The sequence below is a fragment of the Danio rerio genome, chromosome 5, assembly GCF_052040795.2.
Source record: "Danio rerio strain M-AB ecotype USA chromosome 5, GRCz13ab, whole genome shotgun sequence".
NCBI lineage: Eukaryota > Metazoa > Chordata > Actinopteri > Cypriniformes > Danionidae > Danio > Danio rerio.
In genome coordinates this window covers 2,850,001-2,867,763 of record NC_141025.1, presented here as the reverse complement: position 1 = coordinate 2,867,763, position 17,763 = coordinate 2,850,001, and the positions used below count along the sequence as shown (strand labels likewise).

General features: G+C 38.5%; 1 protein-coding gene and 1 long non-coding RNA gene across 10 annotated transcripts in view; one reads left to right on the top strand and one right to left on the bottom strand.

The window, feature by feature from the left end:
- Positions 1-12,348, top strand: part of gusb (glucuronidase, beta) — a 48,841-nt gene extending 36,493 nt beyond the window's left edge. The window contains exons 10-13 of one of the 9 annotated variants that reach the window (XR_015490736.1): positions 3,205-3,381; positions 3,977-4,112; positions 10,652-10,888; positions 11,634-12,348. Coding sequence is in view for 1 of the 9 variants with exons in the window: in XM_087253196.1 (XP_087109322.1) it covers positions 3,205-3,381; positions 3,977-4,112; positions 10,652-10,800 (462 nt within the window). In the remaining 8 variants the exon portion in view is untranslated. Of the gene's footprint in view, positions 1-3,204; positions 3,382-3,976; positions 4,113-10,651 lie in introns of all 9 variants that reach the window. The other 8 variants (XR_015490734.1, XR_015490733.1, XR_015490730.1 and 5 more) reach the window with 8 other exon arrangements.
- A 2,340-nt stretch (positions 12,349-14,688) lies between these two features.
- The window catches only part of LOC147843783 (uncharacterized), a 3,987-nt gene continuing 912 nt past the window's right edge, over positions 14,689-17,763 (bottom strand). Inside the window, exons 1-3 of the long non-coding RNA XR_015490907.2 lie at positions 17,344-17,763; positions 16,106-16,634; positions 14,689-15,966 (exon numbers count right to left, since the gene is read on the bottom strand). The exon at positions 17,344-17,763 is cut by the window's right edge and continues 912 nt beyond it. This is a non-coding gene — a long non-coding RNA (uncharacterized LOC147843783). The remainder of the gene's footprint in view (positions 15,967-16,105; positions 16,635-17,343) is intronic.

The following is a 17,763-nucleotide window of genomic DNA, read 5'->3' as shown; positions in this document are numbered from 1 at the left end:
CCAATTCACCTGTACCGCATGTCTTTGGACTGTGGGGGAAACCGGAGCACCTGGAGGAAACCCACGCGAAGGCAGGGAGAACATGCAAACTACACACAGAAACGCCAATTGAGCCGAGGTTCGAACCAACGACCTTCTTGCTGTGAGGTGACAGCACTACCTACTGCGCCACTGCCTCGCCCGCTGTTGCTTTTATATCAAACATAATTTGAATCAGCCTTTAGGCGTGATAGACTCGCTTCTGTTTGTCTTTAATCTGGCAACCTGCGCTTCCATTTGTTTTGATACAGGCTTGCAATACCTAGTTTTGCCACTGGGTGTCAAAATTACATACTGCACCTTTAACATATTGCATTTATGTACTTCAATACTGTTCGACTCCACTGAAAACCATAAAGTGTTTTTTTTTTCATTTTTATCTTTGATTTGTTGTTTTCATCTGTGCTTAAACTATTTTATTTTGTTCATTTATGCAGATGCACTCAACTACAAATCATTACAATCAATATAAACTCTCTTGACATGCTCACAATCAACTAGCCGTAAAACACATGCAACTCAGTAACTTTCACTTCATTATGGGTCTAATTTTAGTGACAAATCCACAAATGTAGTGACAAATCCTGTATCATGAAGTGTAGTGCTGCTCAGCTATTGCGAATACACACACATTGCGAGACCACTGCCGAACCCAAATATTGTGCAGTCCTGGTGCAGAGTAATCATTTCACAAGCTACAGTACAGGCTGAGCGTGTGACTCGACCCGTGTAAACATTCTTATCTTATATTGTGTTGAGCGGAGCTGCGGGAGATCTGCGTCATCTACATCCAGCGCTGACACACACGTTTCTCAAATTTACTCTAGATTATTCTCCTGAAACACATTCACTCTAGTTTGTTAGATTACACACACACACACACACACATGCACACACACACGCACACACACTCCCGCAGGCCTTTATATAGGTTTATGATATGAGGAAACTGTGCTTGTCTGATCTTTTGTGTTTGGATGGATGGATGGATGGATGAATGGATGGATGTATGGATGGATGGACAGACAGACAGACTGGTGGATAGACAAATGGATAGATGGACAATAGATGATTAATAGATAAATAAATAGACAGGCAAATGGATGGATGGATGGATGGATAGACAGGCAGAAAGAAAGGCAGATAGATAAACAGGCGGATGGATAGATGGATTATAAATGGATGGATAGAACAAAAGATAGACAGACAGGTGAAAAGATAGACAGATGGATGAATCGACAGGCAGAAAAAAAGTCAGATGGGAATGAAGATTGAAAGATGGATAGATAATAGACAGATGGATGGATAGACAGGCAGAAAGACAAATGGATGAAAGAATAATTGAAGGATAGATAAATGGACGGATGGACGGATGGATGGATGGATGGATGGATGATTGATAGATAGATAAATAGACATGGATGGATGGATGGATAGACAGACAGACATATAGATGAATGGATGGATGGATGGATAGATGGATGGACAATGGATGATTGATAGATAAATAGACAGGCAAATGGATGGATGGAAAGTCAGGGAGAAAGAAAGGCAGAAAGATAAACTGGCGGATGGGTGGATGGATAGATGGACATATAGATAGATAGATGGATGGATGGATGGATGGATGGATGGATGGATAGATGATTGATAGATAGATAAATAGACATGGATGGATGGATGGATGGATGGATTGGATAGATAGATAGATAGATAGATAGATAGATAGATAGATAGATAGATAGATAGATAGACAGACAGACAGACAGACAGACAGACAGACAGACAGACAGACAGACAGACAGACATATGGATGGATGGATGGATGGATGGATGGATGGATGATTGATAGATAGATAAATAGACATGGATGGATGGAAGGATAGATAGATAGATAGACAGACAGACATATAGATGAATGGATGGATGGATGGATGATTGATAGATAGATAAATAGACATGGATGGATGGATGGATGGATAGACAGACAGACAGACATATAGATGAATGGATAGATGGATGGACAATGGATGATTGATAGATAGATAAATAGACAGGCAAATGGATGGATGGATAGTCAGGGGGAAAGAAAGGCAGAAAGATAAACAGGCGGATGGGTGGATGGATAGATGGACATATAGATAGATGGATGGATGGATGGATGGATGGATGGATGGATGGATGGATGATTGATAGATAGATAAATAGACATGGATGGATGGATGATTGATAGATAGATAAATAGACATGGATGGATGGATGATTGATAGATAGATAAATAGACATGGATGGATGGATGGATGGATGGATGATTGATAGATAGATAAATAGACATGGATGGATGGATGGATGGATGGATAGACAGACAGACATATAGATAAATGGATGGATGAATGGATAGATGGATGGACAATGGATGATTAATAGATAGATAAATAGACAGGCAAGTGGATGGATGGATAGTCAGGCAGAAAGAAAGGCAGATAGATAAACAGGCGGATGGATGGATGGATATATGGATGGATTATAGATTAATGGATAGAACGATAGACAGACAGACAGTCAGGTGGATAGATAGACAGATGGATAAATCGACAGGCAGAAAGAAAGTCAAAGGCAATGAAGATTGAAAGATGGAGAGATGATAGACAGATGCATGGAAAGACAGGCAGAAAGGCAAATGGATGAATGATTGAAGGATAGATAAATGGATGGATGATTAGATTATAGATAAATCAATAGAACAATAGATAGAACGAATGGTGGATGGATGGATAATTGAAAGATAGATATATGGATAGATTGATAGACGGCTAGATGATTAGATTATGGATGGATGGACAGAAACAGATGGATGGATGACAGATGGATGGACATACTGATAGATGGATGGATGGATGGATGGATGGATGGATGGAGGGATGGATAGCTGGATGGATGGATAGACAGAGAGAGAGATGGATGGATGATAGATGGTCGGACAGGTGGATGATTGATAGATAAGCAAAGAGAAATACAGATGGATGGCAGGAATAAACTTCCCTCATTTACTGGTCAGCGTTTGTGTATATGAGAAGATGAGTTCACTAATAATAGAGTTAATGAACTGACATGTGTGTGTGTGTGTGTGTGTGTGTGTGTGTGTGTGTGTGTGTGTTGTTTCAGGCTCCATATGTGGACGTGGTGTGTGTGAACAGTTATTTCTCCTGGTATCATGATCCGGGTCACACTGAGCTCATCCGGCTGCAGCTCAGCACTCAGTTCGACAACTGGCACGGAAAATACCAGAAGCCCATCATCCAGAGCGAGTACGGAGCTGACGCTGTCCCCGGCCTGCACAGCGTGAGTCCAAACAACACACATAGCATATCTATATTCACAATCACAAACCAATATAACACTGATACTTCCCCTTAGCCCTACGCCTTTAAGCTAAAGAGAAATGGAGCATCCCAGCCCCTTCACGTGAACGCGCAAAATAAACCGAGGGGGAAGGGGAAGGGCAAAGGGGTAGAATTGGGATTGTAGTAAGCTTCTGAACTGAAATCTCTTTAATGAAAATGCAGCACTGTGTCTAACATAACATGTGTGTGTGTGTGTGTGTGTCTGTTTGTTGACAGATGTGCGTGGCTATTCATATATAATTCAAAATTTATAAGAGTATAATTGTGTGTGTGTGTGTGTGTATGTGTTTTTGTGACATATCAGGACATGAATCTGTATAATGACATAGGTATGACAGGTATTACAAGAAGGTGGTGAGTTATGAGGACATTCCTGACGTCCTCATTTCTCCAAAAGCTTATAAAGAGTTTCCTGTGAGGGTTGGGTTTACGGGTAGGGTGGGGTTAGGGCAATGCAGTATAAAAACTATAGAAACCTATGGAATGTCCCCACAATTCACAAAAACAAATGTGTGTTTGTGTGTGTGATGTAGGATCCGCCCATGATGTTCACAGAGGAGTACCAGCGGGCCGTCCTGCAGAACTACCACAGCGTGTTCGACCAGAAGAGGAAGGAGTTTGTGATTGGAGAACTGATCTGGAACTTCGCCGACTTCATGACGGCTCAAAGTAAGACATCAACCACAGCCTTTCCTTCTGTCCTGAACAGGTTTTTCTTGAACACACAGCACACGCTAACTAGCGCACAGTTCACACATGAACCATTCTGATAAGAGGACAAAGAACTGCTCACTGTATTTGTTCATACTTGCTCAGATTTACAGATTAAATGGGAAGCTCGTAGATTTTGATGAAAAGTCTGAACTTTAAATTACAATTTAATTACGACATCAAAATTGAGATGTAAAAACACAGTGAAGTTTCATTTTTAAGGCCCGTGCACAGAGACGTTTTTTGCTCGCGGTTTCCGTCAACGTTTAACGTCCTCGTGACTATACAAAGCGCATCAATGTGGTCATGCACACCAACAAGTAAAGCGTCAGGCGCAAAAGCGTCATTTGAAAAAAAAAAACGCTGCATGCTCATTTGTTTTGTTTTGATGCACCGCGTCAAAACCTTCTCCACCAATCAGATCGGCACTTATGTTCACGTGCACGGAGCTGCTGAAGTTACAGTAAACAGCACTTGGAGGCGCTCAAGGGCAAAACTGTCAATGCGAGAGCACATTGAAGAAGATACCCAGAGGCGATATGAACGTTTAGCTGCTCATTGCTTTGTTAACACTAGAGCTGTGAACCTACACTAGTCTCACAGTCCGGTTCGGTTACGATTATCATACCATCGATTCGGTTCAATTCGATATCTCAGTGCATTGACGGTGCTTTTCATAAACAGTGTTATATTTTCTTCACAGCAGCAGTTCTTGTATTAAAATGTATGAATATATTTACATATTATTTGTAATACAATTTTGTCATTTAATACAAACAGTCAGAAATATAAACTGTACCTTTAAACAACACAAGCATTTAGCAAATAATATAAACAAATATAAAGATCCAGCTCAATTTCTGATCCTTGTCTAGTTCTCTTACACCCCTTTGATTGGTCACACCCTCAAAAAAAAACGGTTGCGATTGGCTCTTGTGCGCTGTGTTCTTCACAGATGAGTGATGCTGATAAGCGGCAGGCGGCAGCGGCGATCTCACAGCTGATGTATGACAGACACGGTGGAGAAAACTCTGCAGACACGCGCTCGTTTCTTTATCCAGAAGTAACGCTGTAAAACAGCCGAGAGGAGAAGAAAAGCCACGCCAGCAGGTCAAATGGGCCACTGTGTGTGTGTATGTGTGTGAGAGAGAGAGAGCGAGAGAGAGAGAGAGAGAAATGGAGTACTTTTACTCTCTCGATCTCAGTGAATAGGGGCTATTGTTGTATATGTCAATGAAAGACTAATCCTGCAAACACACACAGTGAAATTGTGCAGTTTATAAGTTTTAAGTAGTTAGAGCGTTGTGAATACTCACGATCACCTTCCTCGCGACAGAGCGCATATGAGGTAAATGACGTCAGTAATTTTTAAATAAAAGTTGTATTATTACAGAACCAACATCGAATTGTCCGCGTCTGCATCACGGTGCACTGAAGAAACGATTAATTTTGACACCCCTAGTGAACACTAATCATTTCTTCATCTAGATCTGGAGCTGCTGCTTGAACCATCCATGCTTGTTCGAGTCACCAGTAACTTTAACAACAAGCATAGATACTGGCTGTTTCTCAATATGCGTTTTTCAGCGGTCTTGCGTCCTCGTGTTCTCGTTACACAAGAACGGAGGACGCGTGAAACTTCCCGGATGTGTTCTTGATATCGAGGATACACCGATGCAGACTTGAGCATCGAACTCGCTCTAGAAGTTCCAGAAATCGTTGCGAATGGGGGTGGGAAGCGCAGCATTTTATCTAGATTTATTAGTAACGTTCAGAGATTTAACTTATTTACATCAGGAGCTTCTCTAAATGAAACTGTAAATATAAACATCACCATGGACATCTTAATAAAGGAATAAACACATTAAGGGTGTTTGTTTGCTGAAATTCGTATTAAAATCAGTTTTATTAATATTGTGCAACGTATATTTATAACGTTTATGCAGAGTATATATTTTGAAAGGGGGAAACACAATAAATCGTTGTATGAGTACTGTAATGTTTAAATAATTTTCCATTTAAAATGTGTAAAGGTCATGTGACCATTAGGAAGAACATAGCATCTCATTTCTCACAGGACGCGTTCTCTGCCCGAGTTCGTTCTTCCGAGGACACCTGGCAAGACCGGTCTCCAGAAGAACGCAAGCCCGTTCTCTGCGTTCTTGGAATTGCGAAACAGGCTGCGTCCGAAACCGCATACTTCCATACTATATAGTACGCTAAAATCAGTATGTGAGCCGAGTAGTATGTCCGAATTCATAGAATTCTAAAATCAGTAGGCGAGAAGTACCCGGATGACTTACTACTTCCGGCGAGATTCTAGAGTGCGCATCCCATGCACGCTGCGCTATCCCATGATGCCCCGCGAGTAAATTCATGAATGGGAGTAAAGCGACGCAATTGACGCAGGTAGGTCACGTGACCATGACAAAATGGCGGATGTAGTACGTCCGAATTCCATTCATACTTTTCACGTTCATACTGTATAGAACGCACTTTTCTAACGGCCGAATAGTACGTTTAAATTCAAATGCAGTACCTACTGAGTAGTAGGCGGTTTCGGACGCAGCCACAGTCATAAACAACAAGCGTGTGAACTTCCTCTCCTCCTCTTCTGTGTTATAAGCAGGTTTCAGAAGCTTAAAGTTGTGTAGCGCCATCTAACGTCAAGGAGGGATTTTGCATCCTCTTCTGCTTGACGCCAGTGAAAATCGCTTGGGTTTGAATACTGAAAAACGTCTCATAAAATGCTGACGATAAACGCACACAAACAGTGTCCCGGTCTGTAGGAGCCTTTAGGAGTAAACTTAGATTAAAATGAACCTATTATGCACAAATCACCTATATAAGGGGTTAAACCCAGTTGTGTGTCAGCAGTGTGTGAATACATCCAGCCTCTAATGATAAACATGTATTAATTGTATTATTTACAATCACACTCAATATAAACAGTCTGCAGACACACTTTGATTGACATTCTTTCTTTGTACGTGTCATCAGAGGGGGAAGCCCCGCCCACTAGTGCCCATCTTTCCCTCATTAGCATAAACAGCAGCCTTGAGTGAGAAGCAGCCGTCTGTCCATTAGCCATTACTGTGCGTTCACACCAAAGGTGGTGGGAGCGTCAAAGGTTGCTCTGGCCGCCCTGTCTGCCTTCAGCAGCTCCGGTGACGAGAGCGTCAAAATTCGCAACATTGATCTCGTATTTAAAGAGCCCGTTACAGCATATCATATCAGTTACATTCCTGCATAAACATGCTTTCTAGCGTGAAAATGTTGACAGTTATATATATATATATATATATATATATATATATATATATATATATATATATATATATATATATATATTAGTGCTGTCAATCGATTAAAAAAAATTAACTAATTAATCGCACCTTTTTAAAAAAATTATTCGCGATTGATCGCATTTAAAATACTGAAACTTGTAATTTTGGCTAATCAAATGTAAAATTAAATGTAAACGCAAGACGAAAACTATTTAAATTCAAAATATAATTGTTTAATAGAATTTTTGTTTAACTTGTAACACAGATTTCTTCATGTAAACAACAAACCCACAATAAACCATCAAGATCCTGGCCTGACAGCCATATTTATTACAGAAATTAAAACACAGGCATGTTAATGACATTTGAATTTCAAAACAATCAATGCCAATAAAGAAAACATTGATTTCCATGTTGGATTCTTAGTGGACTGCAAAAAATGCCAAAATACAGGAATTGCAGATATGGAAAATGAAAGATTATAATAATAAACTATAGAATACAAACTGTTGCCCTCATTGTAAAGTTTTATTGCTGTGAGTTGAGAACATTAGTTATAGAGTAGAAACAATTTTGCTTAATCCTCCTTTACATTCATCCAGTTGCTAAGACTAGGAGTATCCCGCAAGTGCACAGAGACGTGCACAGCAGACGCTTTCATTGTGTTTAATGAGGAAACTTGGAGGGCTCATGCTGGGCTCATGCTGAAAGGCAGAGTAATGCCCTGTCTTTGACAGCTCGCGACTTCACCAGACGTTCTGAGTACATTTACATAAGACACCAATACTCCGATTTTAATATGATTAAGATAATACTCTTATTAAAATTCTACCGTGTAGCCTAAGCAGCGATTTTATTACCTTACAGGAACACCGAGTCACGAAATGCGGCGGATTTTCTTTCTGTTCGCCATGCGGTATCAACTTACAACAGAAGTCGAAAGTTAAAATGAAACACCCGAAATTGCATGAAAATCTGGAGAGCCTGGTGATGCGACTAATTGTTTTATACTGAAACTTGCCTTCAAAAAGTGCTTCCTTGGTCTTATCCACATTTCTTGCATGTTAAACACACGTCCACCACAACAGGAAGTAAAAAAAACCTGCAACTGCGTAAATAGCGTAAAAAATTTTTTAACGCGTTAATTATTTAAAATTAATCGCATGCGTTACGCGTTAATTTTGACAGCGCTATATATATATATATATATATATATATATATATATATATATATATATATATATATATATATATATATATATATAACATTAATGCACATCAGTAACTCGCCATAACTTATTTAATGCATGTTCCTGTAAGAAAACATTGCAAATAATTGAAAGTCTGGCAACCACAATGATCAAGCCCTTGGGAACAACTGTGGTCGGAACCAAAGTTCACAGGTCTGTGTTCTCTGGTATCCGCTCAAGCGCTGGACTCCTTCATTCTGATTTCCTTTCGCCGAATCGCGTCATGGCTCATTACCATATAGTGGACTTGATTTCAACTCTCTTCGACGCCCACATCAACGAAAACGCGCTGCACTGCTCCTCGCCGCTTACCGCCGCCGGCTCCAATTGAAAAAGAATGAATTCCGCCTACTTTGACGCTCTCGCCGCTTTCGGTGTGAACGTACAGTTTGAGTGTGTGAGCTGCTGAAGATAATGGGCTCTATTTTAACAGTCCATGCCCAAATAGGAAAGTGCAGGGCGCAAACGCATTCAGGGCGTGTCATAATCATTATTTTCTAATATAAGGTCGGGACAATCTTTGCGCCGTGGCGCATGGTCTAAAAGGATTAAGTTTATTTTCTTAATGAGTTATAGGTGTGTTTTGAGAATAAACCAGTCAGAGTCTCATCTCCCATTCCCTTTAAGAGTCAGCTGCGTCGCGCCAAGAGCGCATTTGCTATTCACATGATGTAGAGTAAGTTCACTTTCGCTCTCGTATATAGGAAAACCTTTACGCACAGACATCAATTAGCCTATCAATAATTAATTGCGTGTGTTAAGCGCAAATATCTGTTCAAAACTGTTTCTAAATTCAGTTCTAATTTCCAGCAAACGAATAAATGAACAATAATAACCAAGCGTGAGTTATATCCTAAAACACATGCTGTGCCCCATATGGTCTAAAACCTGCAGGTGGGCAAATCTAAGCATCTTTTTAATAAAACAAATATAAATATGGATATAATAAATAATACTGCTAATAATAATAACATTATACAAAAGCAAATTGAATGAACTGAAAAAGCCTCCCGAGATGAAGAAAGTATGAAGGCAGTGGTTTTTAAATTCATGTAGGCTAGAAAATAATATGTTTTGTAATATTTTAATCATTTATATTTACATCCTATATATGTCCTTATTATATATATCCTTAATATATTATATCTTTTTTATATGTAAAGATATTTGCGTATTGCTCTACATCTTGTGTGTAGTGTGTAAGCCAGGCGCACTCTGCACCAGACAATAGACCGACATTGCTCTGGTCGAAAGAACAGACTATTTACAGTTTCTCAAAATAGCAACGCGCCAAAACACGTCTGCTTTTTTAGACCAGAGCGCCTATGGGCGCACATATGAGCGCAAATGCATTGGCTATTTAAACAGTGTGGAGCAACACCTCAAAATGACCCTTGTGCCGAGCTGAAACCAGCAAACAACAATTGCGTTGCGCATTGTGCCACATTGCGCTGTGTGTATGATGGGGCCCAATGTCAGCATAGACTAAGAGGATTATAGATGTGGAGTTTTAGATGAAGCACAAATGAACAGCAACAGGAGCGACATAGACTGACAGAAGCATGAAGCACACACTGATGCCAACATTCCCACACTGATAATGGAAGTTCTGTTTTGAATCGGCCACTGAGCTGATGCACAGGCAATTGTAGCTCCGCCCTCTTTTGAATAGAGCACAATCTCATTTGAATTTAAAGCGACAGTCACCAAAACAGCACAGTTAGGATCAAAGCCTGAAAGGGTCAATTTCAGAGAACTAGAAAACATTATGTGTGTGATATTCTCATCTCAAACTAAAACACACACACCAGAAACAGCAGAGATGCATTTACATCTTGTTAAAAGGGGTAGAATAGGTCTCCTTTACATTTCAATTTCAAACTCAACATTGTGTTTGTGTGTCTGTGTGTGTGTGTGTGTGTGTGTGTGTGTGTGTGTGTGTGTGTGTGTGTGTCTCCAGCCATCACTCGAGTGGTGGGCAATAAGAAGGGTGTGTTCACTCGTCAGCGTCAGCCCAAAGCCGGAGCGTTTATCCTGCGTGAGCGTTACTGGAGGATCGCCAACGAGAGCGGAGTGTTGCCCACCTGGAGCAGATACCCCTGTCTCTAAACACACACACACACACACAGAGAAAGATATACACAAAGACAGACACACACAGAAACACACAAAACTGACAGACAAAGACAGACACACAGCCCTGATACACACACACACAAGGACAGAAACATGCACAGACAGACATACACACACACACCCAAAACAGACAAACACACAAAAACTCACACAGACATAAACAGACACACACACACACACACACACACACACACATACATGCAAAAAAGACACACAGACAAAAACAGACACAAAGACATAAACACACACAGACACACACAAAGACAGACAAACAAAAAAACAGATATACACACAAAGACACACATACATACATACAAACAAGACAGACGCACAGACACACACACGCACACAAAGATGGAAAGACTCACAAAAACAGACAAAGACACACACACATACACACACAAAGACAGACAAACACACAAAGGCTAACACACACACACAAAGACACACACAAAAAACACACAAAGACAGACATACAGACAGATACACACACACAAACACTGACACACAAAACAAAAGACAGATACACACACACAAACAGACACACATACAAAGACAAACACACACAAAGACAGATACACACACACACACAAACAGACACACATACAAAGACAAACACACACAAAGACAGATACACACAAACACTGACACACAAAAACAAAAGACAGATACACACACACACACACACACACACACACACACACACACAAACAGACACACATACAAAGACAAACACACACAAAGACAGATACACACACTGACACACAAACAGACACACATACAAAGACAAACACACACAAAGACAGATACACACAAACACTGACACACAAAAACAAAAGACAGACACACACACACACAAACAGACACACATACAAAGACAAACACACACAAAGACAGATACACACAAACACTGACACACAAAAACAAAAGACAGATACACACACACACACAAACAGACACACATACAAAGACAAACACACACAAAGACAGATACACACAAACACAGACACACAAAAACAAAAGACAGATACACACACACACACAAACAGACACACATACAAAGACAAACACACACAAAGACAGATACACACAAACACAGACACACAAAAACAAAAGACAGATACACACACACACACACACAAACAGACACACATACAAAGACAAACACACACAAAGACAGATACACACACACACACACACACACACAAACAGACACACATACAAAGACAAACACACACAAAGACAGATACACACAAACACTGACACACAAAAACAAAAGACAGACACACACACACACACACACACACACAGACACACATACAAAGACAAACACACACAAAGACAGATACACACACACACACAGACACACATACAAAGACAAACACACACAAAGACAGATACACACAAACACTGACACACAAAAACAAAAGACAGATACACACACACACACAAACAGACACACATACAAATACAAACGCACACAAAGACAGATACACACATAAAGACAGACATACACACACAGACAGAACGAAACACACAAAAGCAGACAGACACAGGCTCACACAAAGACAGACAAACACACACAGGCAGACAATCACACACTGTTCAGTCCGTCAGCTGGTTCTGCGTTTAAACACACTTCTATTACAGCGCAGAAGCAGCAGCTCTACTGAACTGCACACGTGCCTTATGGTGATTCAGATGATGAACGTTTACAGTGACGCTCCGATTAAAACACGTCCAGCTCATTTCACCTCAAACACATGAGTTTAATTAATGCACTTCTCCCTAAATGCAATATAATTTGCATGACATGAATATGCATAAAATTAACTGATTTAAAATGGTCAGTTCACCCAAAACATTTCATTTGCTCACTATTCTCTCTCCCTCAAGTGGTTATAAAGCTTTGTGAGATTCTCTCTTAAGCTGAATATCTATGATTTTAAAGAATGTTGGAAACCGGTAACCATTGACTTGCATAGTAGGAAAAATTATACTATACTATATATGCTCCCTTTCAGCAAGATTATTAGTAGTTTTAAAGGTATATCTTACCACTGTTATGCAGATGATGTACAATTATATTTTTCTTTTAGTCCTGACAGGCTGGACAAACTGTCTCTCTTGCAGGATTGTTTAGTCTCCATCAACAAATGCATGGCAGACAATTTTCTGCAACTGACCCCTGATAAAACTGAAGTGTTTATTTTTGCTCCAGATAGCATCACTCAAATGATCAGGCAAGTTTTGGGGGGCTTGTCATCTTCAAATTGCAGTGATATTAGAAATCTTGGTGTCATGTTTGATAGAGCTCTGTGTTTTAATGGCCATGTTAATGGTCTGTTGTTCGTACATGCTTTTTTCACCTGAGAAACATTGCAAAAATAAGAGATATGGCGTCAAAGGACGAGATGGAGATGCTTGTCCATGCCTTCATCTCTTCTAGATTGGATTATTGTTATGTTCTGTTCACTTGTCTGAACTAATCCTCCATGGATTGAGTTGTGCAGAATGCAGCTGCGAGGCTTTTAACCAGCACCTGTAGGAGGTCACACATTACACCTGTGCTTAAGGTGTAACGGAGGCCAGCTAGTGAAGCGCTGTGCAGGTAAACTCACTCCTCTGATCTCTAAACGTGCTCTAGTGATAGAGGCCATGATCTTTAGTCTCCTTGGTAGAGCACCCGACTCCCATGCGGAAGGTCGCCGGTTCAATACCAGCTCGGAGCGGGTTGGGTGGTGTAGGACCGGCGGGGTTACAAAGGCACTTCACTGGCTTCTTATTAGTTTTAGAGTAAATTTTAAGATTCTGGTCATTGCATATAGAGCTCTGCATGGTCAAGCGCCCCAATATATTCGAGATTTTTGAAGCAGTCACTCGTGTAGCCAGTCTCTGAAGTCTTATGGCAAAGACCTGTTAGCCATTCCCAGAAATCAGCTTAAGACTAAAGGTGAGCATGCCTTCTGTAACTCTAGCACTGAGAACTCTGGGATCAGATGAACTTTTTAAAAAGCATTTAAAGACGCACCTTTTTGGTCAAGCTTTTAATGAACAGCACTAGTGTTTCTGTATTTGGATTTTTATTTAGTTTTAATGTTTAACATGTCTTCTTTTATTATCATGTGTTCTTGTTTTTTCTTATTGTATAGCACTTTGTGACTCAATGTCTGGAAAAGGTGCTATTTAAATAAACCTTTACTTACTATGAAAGTCAATGGTTACAGGTTTCCAACATTCTTCCAAATATCTTCTTTAGTGTTCAACAGAATAAAGTAACTCACATGACGAGTAAATGATTGAATTATTTGTGAACTATTCCTATAATGCTCTTTTATGTTTTAACATGCATTACTGTAATAAAATATAATGATCATCTAATTAAGATCTTCAATAATGAGTAAAGAAATTATTAAAATAAAATTAAAACATTACATTTAACAAAAATTAGTGCAAATAATACATTTAAGTTTAAAAATGCAGCTTTAATGCAGATTTATGCTTAGAAATAATTGCATTACAGTAATAATAACAATAAAATAAAGATCATCACTGATCATATGCAATACATTAATACATTTATAATATATATATATATATATATATATATATATATATATATATATATATATAGTAATAATGTAGCTTTATATTTAAAAATCATTGCATATTACATGCCAATCTAATAAGGATTATCACTGATTCAGCAGGAATTAAAGGGGGAAATGTTTTTAATTAAAACACACACACACACATCAATGTAAAGCCTATTTTAGAGGTTAAAAGTGAGCTGGAGGTGTTTCTGTGCAAATCAAACATGTAATAATTGAGTGTTTTATTAGAAGCAGTGGGGAAAACAAGTTGGTTTTGTATTCATTTTGATCATAACATGTTATAATTGCGGTGTTATTTCTCATTTGAATGTGTCTGTGTATGAATGCTGATTTTATATGACGGCAGATTGTACTTTAATAACTTTATTCAGTCTACTCTGTGTGTTTGAACCATTCCAGAGTGGAAATAAAACACATTCCACAAGATCTTCGAGATCCTGTCAGTTCTTTATTTTAGTCCTGAAGCAGAGGAGTGGATGGAGATGGCTCATATTATTTCCATATCTCCATTTTGTTGTCTAGCCTTAATATACAGTATGTGTTTCATACGGTTGCCAGGTCCAGGAACATTTTCCAGCCCTAAGACAAATCAAAATGCACATAAAATACCTAATAAATAGTTTAAATAATGTCTACCCAATCCTAAACCTAGCCCTCACAGTAATGTAAAAATAAATAGTGTTGTAGTGTCACAAAAATGATGCTGTATTCATGTGCAAATCCCCAGTAGCCACAGATATGGCCCTTCTAGAACTTACCCCCTTGCAGAGGACTTTGGGTTGCCAGATATGTTTTCCAGGATCAACGTCCTTTAAGAAATGATTCAGTTTTCATTTCACATTTGCTAAATCAAATACTATATATGTGCTGGATATGTTGTTAATGTAGTTTTGTCAATAGGCAAACATACAATGTATGAGTCAAAATGATTGAAGATCATGCAGCATGAAGGGTGGCACGGTGGCTCAATGGTTAGCACTACGGCCTCACAGCAAGAAGGTCACTGGTTCGAGTTCCGCTTGGGTCAGTTGGTGTTTCTGTGTGGAGTTTGCATGTTCTCCCTGTGTTGGCGTGGGTTTCCTCCACGGTCTAAACACATGCTATAGGGGAATTGATGAACTAAATTGGCCAAGTGTGCATTTGTATGAGTGTTTGCTGTCTACAGTTGCTATGGTAAAACAACTATAGTAATTAATCTATTCTTGTGATTCCATGGTTGTTATGGTAACACAGTTACCATAATATAAACAAACGATTGAATACCATAGTTTTTTACATATACAGGGTACATCATACCCTGTTGATTTGATAGTTGCTTTGGTAACACAACAACTAAAGTAATTATCCTAGTGATTCGATGGTTGCTATGGTAACAAAACAACTATAGTAATTATTCTCGTGATTCGATAGTTGCTATGGTAACACAACAACTAAAGTAATTATTCTAGTGATTCGATAGTTGCTATGGTAACACAACAACTAAAGTAATTATTCTAGCGATTCGATAGTTGCTATGGTAACAAATCTAAAGTAGTTATTCTAGTGATTTGATAGTTGCTATGGTAACACAACTACTAAAGTAATTATTCTAGCGATTCGATAGTTGCTATGGTAACAAAACTAAAGTAGTTATTCTAGTGATTCGATAGTTGCTACGGTAACACAACTAAAGTAGTTATTCTAGTGATTCGATAGTTGCTACGGTAACACAACAACTAAAGTAATTATTCTAGCGATTCGATAGTTGCTATGGTAACACAACTAAAGTAGTTATTCTAGTGATTCGATGGTTGCTATGGTAACAAAACAACTAAAGTAATTATTCTAGCGATTCGATAGTTGCTATGGTAACACAACAACTAAAGTAATTATTCTAGCAATTCGATAGTTGCTATGGTAACACAACAACTTAAGTAACTATTCTAGCGATTCGATAGTTGCTATGGTAACACAACTAAAGTAGTTATTCTAGTGATTCGACAGTTGCTACGGTAACACAACCAAAGTAGTTATTTTAGTGATTCGATGGTTGATATGGTAACAAAACAACTATAGTAATTATTCTCGTGATTCGATAGTTGCTTTGGTAACACAACAACTAAAGTAATTATTCTAGTGATTCGATAGTTGCTATGGTAACACAACAACTAAAGTAATTATTCTAGCGATTCGATAGTTGCTATGGTAACAAAACTAAAGTAGTTATTCTAGTGATTCGATAGTTGCTACGGTAACACAACTAAAGTAGTTATTCTAGTGATTCGATAGTTGCTATGGTAACAAAACTAAAGTAGTTATTCTAGTGATTCGATAGTTGCTATGGTAACACAACTACTAAAGTAATTATTCTAGCGATTCGATAGTTGCTATGGTAACAAAACTAAAGTAGTTATTCTAGTGATTCGATAGTTGCTACGGTAACACAACTAAAGTAGTTATTCTAGTGATTCGATAGTTGCTACGGTAACACAACAACTAAAGTAATTATTCTAGCGATTCGATAGTTGCTATGGTAACACAACTAAAGTAGTTATTCTAGTGATTCGACAGTTGCTACGGTAACACAACCAAAGTAGTTATTTTAGTGATTCGATGGTTGATATGGTAACAAAACAACTATAGTAATTATTCTAGTGATTCGATAGTTGCTTTGGTAACATAACAACTTAAGTAATTATTCTAGTGATACGATAGTTGCTACGGTAACACAACTAAAGTAGTTATTCTAGTGATTCGATGGTTGCTATGGTAACAAAACAACTAAAGTAATTATTCTAGCGATTCGTTAGTAGTTTTGGTAACACAACAACTAAAGTAATTATTCTAGCGATTCGATAGTTGCTATGGTAACACAACTAAAGTAGTTATTCTAGTGATTCGATGGTTGATATGGTAACAAAACAACTATAGTAATTATTCTCGCGATTCGATAGTTGCTATGGTAACACAACAACTAAAGTAATTATTCTAGTGATTCGATAGTTGCTATTGTAACACAACAACTATATTAATTAATCTATTGTAGAATTCTACAGTTGCTATGGTAACTATAGTAATTAACATTCTAGTGATTCTACAGTTGCTATGGTAAAAAAAAAATTGTAGTAATTGATCTGTTGTGGTGATTTAACAGTTGTTATGGCAACACGACTATAGTAATTTATGTATTCTAGTGATTCTACAGTTGCTATGGTAAACAACTACAGTAATATAAACAAATGACCAACACTGTAGTTTTTCTAAAGCTATAGGGTATATTATACTACAATACAGCACAGTTTACTGTGGTACAAAAAGTTTTACAGTATTTATTTATTAGTTT